Genomic DNA, 6,730 nt, shown 5'->3' on the forward strand with positions numbered 1-6,730 from the left:
GATTCCAAGACCCTGTATTTTGGAGAGAGAAGCACTTATTAAATGTGACATGTCTTGTGCGTTATTGTCAGTCTTAAATTCTGAGTTATCAGTGCCCCATGGAATGATGTTAGAGACCCTGAGTCCTGGCTTCACCCTGACCTTACTCCCCTTGGGGATGGGCAGGGGAAGAGAACAAGCAGGCCTCCACCCCATTTCAAAAACAGTATTTTGTTGTTGGTTTTTTTTTTAATTTTTACTGTTTTTACATTGTGAGTTTGTGTAAAATTTATTCTGAAGAGAGAATTGCTCTTTTTTTTTTTTTTTTTTTTTTTTTGCGGTATGCGGGCCTCTCACTGTTGTGGCCTCTCCCGTTGAGGAGCACAGGCTCCGGACGCGCAGGCTCAGTGGCCGTGGCTCACACGGGCCCAGGCGCTCCGCGGCATGTGGGAGCTTCCCGGACTGGGGCACGAACCCGTGTCCCCTGCATCGGCAGCCGGACTCTCAACCACTGCGCCACCAGGGAAGCCCGAGAATTGCTACTTTTAAGAAGCCTGAGCCCAATTCTAGGTGGAAGAGACTGTGTCCCTGCTTCTTGGTGAAGTGCTCGGCGGCTCTGCGGGGCCCTGGGAGGCCTCCGACGGGAGGGGGGCGGTCTCGGGCGTGCTCTGGACGTGAGGGAGCTTTTACAAGAAGGAGGCGTTTTCCATGCCTGTGTTTCCACCAGCCTTGAGCACAAAATCGTGAGAGGTGGTGGTTCTCAGGGGCCCCATGTCTCCATCACCACCACCCTCGCCCCATGGTGGGGGGCAGTGCTATTCCCTCCATCTCACTCCCTCCAGAACCTCTCACTTCTGAACTTTTTATCTGCTTTGAAAAGTGAGATTTTGAGAAAACGCTTGTTTGCAGTTAGTCTCCCTTCCAGTTCTTTATTTGCTCTGCTGCCTTTTTTTTTTGTTAATTAACAGAAGGCTACATGTGTGAGTGGTTACTGCTCATGGGGCTGGCATTCTCCAGGTGTTTGCCTTAAACAGACTAAGCCTCAGTTTCGTTCCCTGTTAAATCAGGAGAGTTAACACACTGCTTTCAGGTGGGAACTGATGTCAGCACCTGCACCCCTCAAGGCACTCAGGTTTATTGGGATGGAGCTGTAACCTTGTTGGTTTTCCCTGTAAAAACGGGTGAGCCGTACTGGATTGTGCTGGGGACTCTACATTCACAGATCACGTGCCAGGCGGTGCTGGGCACTGGGGTGTCAGATGGGTGGAGGTTTCAGTACCTGTTCAGGTGGGAAAGCAGGCTTGCAGGCAATCGTGCTCATGCACAGAGGGAGGCCTCAGATCGGTGAGACGTCTGCCAAGAGGAAGGGGAGACCGGGGGCTGCTTCCTGGCCACAGTGTGTCCAGTTGTACTCCGGGCTGGCCCACCCGTGCTCCCGGGAGGACGGCGAAGCCGGTACCATTGTTGTGTGTTTAAGATCATTGAGAAAGATCTGACGGACGTGCTTCTGTGCAGTGATAACTGTTTTTGATGGTTTCAGAGCCTGAACGCAGACGCAAGCACGAACACTCTCCCCGCGGTGCCCCCCCGAGAGCCCTCAGTGCCCTGTGCCGTGTCCACAGCCTGCGAGCGTGCCCCCTCCCCTGCCCACCCGCCCGAGTAAGTCCACCTGCACCTGATGCCCGTGCCCCGTGCTGTGCTCACTGTGGGGCTGCCCGTGGGGCCCGGATGTTCACGTGTCTGCCTGGTGGCGTCTTTCCAGGGATCCCAAGGTGGTGGAGAAGCAGAAGGAAACCCCGAGTGTGGACAGACCTCCTCCCACCCTGAGCACGACTGCAAGTAAATCGGTGCAGGTGGACGGCGCCGTCTCGGTATGTCGGGGGCAAGGATGTGGAGGGGCTCCCTGGAGCGGTGGCTGCCTGTGTGCACACTGAGCTCGCTTTCTGTGCAGGGTACCCTGGGCATTTGCTAATGATTGTAACTAACCGATCTGGCTGTTCGTTGTCCCTGCAGCCGTGGGTCATCTTGTTCAGGGTCAGTAGAGTGAGGCTGTCGCCCGAGGAGCCACAGCTTCCAGTTCCTATGACCCTAGGACTTAGGGTGGTCCAAGGGCGGATCAGAGGGACGCCCACCTCCCACCCCGCCCGGGTCCACACAGGCCTACCGCCAGCTCCTCTTCCTCTCTCCTCCCCTGGGTGCTCAGTCCAGCTTTTTAAATTCTGATTTGTGTTGTCCCTAGTTTGATCTTGGGTGGGCCTTTATCGTTTAGATTTGGGAGTTAAACCCTTTATTGTCTGCTAGGTTGAATCTTTAAAGAAAACTTTTTTATAGGTTAAAATTATTTTTTTTAATTATTTTTAAGTTACAAATGGTTGATGGAGGTGACAGACTTCTAAATGTTCTCATCTGTCATTTAGCCTTCATGCTTCCACTTACCTGAAAACCCTACTTTTTTGTTGTTGTTACCTCTGACTTTCCTGCAACCACACCTCCAGCCCTCTGTAGTTTGCAGTGTGTACAAATGCTTTGCAGAGACAGCTGTTGAAGGTCACCCATAAGTGACAGCCGGACCTCTTCCTGGGTCCAGGAGACCTGCTCTGTGCCGAGGCAGATTGTCTGGCAGGGAGAGCAGATGCTGCTTCTGTGTTTTTCTAGGGTGTCTGCTGTCTGCCGCCTTTCAGGCTCGTATGTGGCTCAGAAGTGATTACAGGCCAGAGGCTGGAAAGAGTTCAGTCGGCACTTTTCATCTCCATGCCTTTTCTAGTTTTAACCATTTTTACAATATATTTCTAGAGTATCTTGGAGGGAAAGTTGTGCTGCAGGGGAACCTCAGTTGTTAAAATGTAGGAATTCTTTATTTAAAATAATTTTGAATGTGGTTACAGTTGAAACCTTTTTTTACGTCTACCTCAAGTGAACCTTATTTTCGCATGTTGTCATATAATCCCAGAGCTGTGTCTGTTTCCCAGGAATTGCGAAAACCCAGCTACGCAGAGATTTGTCAGAGGACGAATAGAGAGCCACCATCTTCCCCGTTGCAGCCCCAGAAAGAACAAAAGCCAAACACTGTTGGTTGTGGGAAGGAAGAAAAGAAGCTCGCCGAGAGAGAGCCCTCTGCCCCCAAGTCCAGCCCAGGACCACCCAAAGACCAGAGGAGACCGCCAGGCCGCCGGCCCTCTCCCCCAGCCTCGGGGCGGCGTCTGCACAGAGAACAGAGCCCCCCACCCAGGTCCCCTCAGTGAGCGCCGAGGTCTGGGAGGGCTTCAAGGAGCTGAGGTCGCCACAACTAAGCACTGTCCTGCTCGGGATGTGAGTGAGCCGCTGGTTAGGAGCTTGCAGTGTAGATGAGGCCTACAAGGTGCCTGCAAGTTATTTTTCTTCTATGAGTCGGATTTCCCCCCTCTTGAAAAAAATCTATTTTTCAGGATTTAATTAATATAAACCTTATTTTAGGTTGGTGCTTAACTGGAGGTGATGCATAAGTCTGATTTTTTTCAGGATAGAAAATGCATTTATCCTAACAAATTGATATTTTTTATTAAGCCTCCATGTGGCTATGAATGCAAGCTATATATATATATAGTGAGTTTTTCTAAATTAAGCGGAACTATGCTACTTCATTTTTTAAAATAACTGGTTAGCAAGTGTGTATCTCTGAGATGTCCAGACTGCCGGGTGAGGCTGAGGACCGTGGAATTGAGGGCATGAGGCGATGCTGTGAGTGTATCCTGGGGAAGGGACGGGGTCCAATGGCGCCACACGCTGGCCTGGGAGTTGTCCTTTCATTCAGAAGCCTAACAAGTGGTTCTAGCATTTTTTAAGTAGAGCCCATTTTTGGTCCACTGGGCAGAGTAACCCTGCAGAGCACCGAGAGTCCTGATGTCCTGCCAGCAAGTAACCAGCTCCTCACTCCAGTCTCTAGCGGCTGTTATGTAAGATAAACTCAAAGCACATTGTGAATAGAACTTAAATGGAACATAAACTTTGTTGCCCACTGTCATGTTACCACGAAATTGTACCCTGATGTTTTGCTCCCGAGAGCAGGTGGGGAGGACATGGAGCCCGGCTCCCTCGTCTGCCCCAGTCTGCCCCACCTTACCCCTCCTGGGGTGCCTTTCCGAACCTCTGCACACGGCACACAGATCGTGGGAGAAGGTGTTTGTGATGCCCTCTGGTGTTGGAGGATCCAAGTTCCTCTCTCTTTACCTCCAAGACAGGGTCTGTGATCCCTTCTCTAAGTGCTGCTCTCCAAGAACACGCATGCACTAAAGCTAGCAGTTGATAATAAACATAAATTATTTTGTTTTAAAATGCCTAAATTTTTTCTTTAAGTATTCTAAGCAGCAGACATTAAAATAAGAATATTTCCTGCTAAATGTAACCATACAGTTTATTCCACAAAATGTTATTTAACAAGACTAAGGTTTTTTCTTTTTAAAAAAGAGATTATTTCCATCCAATATTTAAAGACTTGAATTTTATTTAAACTTGAAAATGACTTTGCCTTAACTTTTGTATATGACAGCTTAGAGTTCCTGAGACCGGCCTGTGTTGGCGTGAGTGGGGTCTGCTGTCACGGTGTTACTGGGTAAGCACTGTAGGAAGAGCGAGCAGTCATGTTTGTAATTTACCTGGAAGATCTTACACAGTTGATCTTTTTTCAGACTGTTGAAAAATCCTGTAAATGCAAATAGTCGATACTGTATTAAATATGTGCACTTGGGCGTGTGTGCTTTGCTTGTACAGTTGTAAATAATCAGAACATATTAAAAAGGTACCCTAAAGAGAAAAAGCTGATAAAAATTGATATATTATAAATGTTGCTATTGACCTGGATGTAGATAAACTCAGTGTTGTGGTTTGAATATTATTTTAATTTGTTGAGGTTTTTTCTTTTTCTCTTATACTGGTGTGCTGAACTGATTCTGCCTCTTTGCTGCTGTGAAAGGGAGATGGAAAGTTTTACTAAAATGTTCGAATATTTTCATGCTCTTCTTAAACATATGTAAGTATGTACTAATCACAGCTAATGTTGAAAGGGTTTTTGAGGTATAATCTGGAAAGTGGAAACTGGCAGGGTCTTCAAGTGAAAGTAAAAAATAATCTACTTAAAATTACAAATAGCTAATAGGCATGATCTGCCTGCCAGAGGAAAACAAGCCCATCTCCTTCAGAGCAGCGTCTTTATTCAAATACCTAGACACCCACACAGCGCTCCTATTTGCAAATGCCTGTTAAAAGGAACAGGGGAATTAATTTCTTTGTAGTTTTGAAATTGCTGACTGAAAAAATCAGAAATAATTGACCTCTTACACCCAAACTAATGAGTACTGTAGAAAGAGCTGGAAAGGCCAGCTCTGAGCCCCCGGGATCCCATGACATGGCGGTCTCTGCTGGAGGAGGGAGCGATGCTGTCAGCACCATCCCCGAATCCTAAACCCTGTGCAGCCCAGACACTGGTTTTTAATAGTGGCAGATCCTTTCCCTGGAGGCAGGTGTGGGGGGCCAGCTGTGCTGTCCGCCCTTTGTGTGACCAGGGTGGAGCTGTGCGTGCAGCTGGGATGAAGGTGACCGTGACAGCAGCCGGGCCCAGCCAGGTGGCATGGCCGGCTGGGCACATGAGGCCTATGCTCCCGCAGCTGAGTTAAGACTTCACTCTGATGTGATTTTTATAGCATTTTTTTTAATTAAGCAAGGGCGATATGCCAAAGAGCTATATAATGTCCCCCAACCTCCACCTTTCTGATATTCCTGAGGTTTTCCACTCACAGAAAAGCACAGGGGGTGCACAGTGGGAAGCTGTGGCGCCAGCCCACGGGCAGCCCCGCCATGCACAGCTGGTGTCTGGCTTCGTCCGTGTAAAATATAACTCTTTCCTTTCCCCTGGCAGTACCTCAAGGTACAGAGTCAGAGACACAGCATCACAAATGGCATTTTAACTTGGACAATTGTGTGATGATACTTGTCATTTGGAGAGATAAGAATGAGAACCCAGCCCCGTTTCACCAGACATGAATTCAAGAAGAGTCGTTGATTTTTAAGAGTCCGTGTCATCATGTTTCTGATCAGGCCCTCTTGTAACTGCATCACTGGTTGTCACTAGTGGTGGCAAGAAACCTGTCAAGTTGCCACGTGGTCAGGGCCACCACGGTGCCGTGTGGAGGCCAGTCTGGGGCCTCGCGGGCCTCGGGGGCAGGTACAACCCGTGTCTGCATCTGCGTCCGCGGGGAGCGGCGGACAATCGGCCTGAAGGAGCGGCCACGGCACCAGCTCGCAGGAGGGCAGTGACGCGGACGCCTCGCCAGGGCTTTTGTTTCTGTTCTATTTCTTTTCATTAAGACTGGAATCAAGCTTATGTGTAAACTATTGGTAATTTAAGTTTCCTTTGTGTCATTCAGTGTAAAACTGTCTAATTTGAAAAAATGTAGGTTATGAAAAATAAAGATTTAGGCACTGTTTGGGTTTTCTTTTCATTTTTTTTTAATTAAAATTTTCTTCAAGAATGCACCTTTTTAAAAAATAGTATTTTGTTTGAACCCATCTGTGTCGTGAGAATGAAATGCGGGTTCCGTCCACCCATGTTCGGATCGTAGCCCGAGTCGTCGCAGCAGGGGCACCATGCCCAGCAGCTCAGTTGTGGGCCTCCAGGGTTGGCCCTCAAGCCAGTGTTCGTGAGGGCACATTTTGTTAAATTTGAGGTTTACCACAGAAATAAGTATCCCTGTGTCGGGCTCTTGTTTCTCGTGTTAAA

The 6,730-nt window shown here is 48.4% G+C and overlaps 1 protein-coding gene across 8 annotated transcripts in view; it reads left to right on the top strand.

The window, feature by feature from the left end:
* The window catches only part of LARP4B (La ribonucleoprotein 4B), an 88,084-nt gene extending 81,647 nt beyond the window's left edge, over window positions 1-6,437 (top strand). For 4 of the 8 annotated variants that reach the window (XM_060156495.1, XM_060156486.1, XM_060156468.1 and 1 more), the window contains exons 17-19: window positions 1,520-1,638; window positions 1,742-1,850; window positions 2,949-6,437. In XM_060156495.1, the coding sequence (XP_060012478.1) occupies window positions 1,520-1,638; window positions 1,742-1,850; window positions 2,949-3,221 (501 nt within the window). In that variant the 3' untranslated portion in view covers window positions 3,222-6,437. The remainder of the gene's footprint in view (window positions 1-1,519; window positions 1,639-1,741; window positions 1,851-2,948) is intronic. The other 4 variants (XM_060156512.1, XM_060156523.1, XR_009541895.1 and 1 more) reach the window with 3 other exon arrangements.
* Window positions 6,438-6,730: the final 293 nt, after the last annotated feature.

This window comes from Lagenorhynchus albirostris, chromosome 1, assembly GCF_949774975.1.
Source record: "Lagenorhynchus albirostris chromosome 1, mLagAlb1.1, whole genome shotgun sequence".
Lineage (NCBI taxonomy): Eukaryota > Metazoa > Chordata > Mammalia > Artiodactyla > Delphinidae > Lagenorhynchus > Lagenorhynchus albirostris.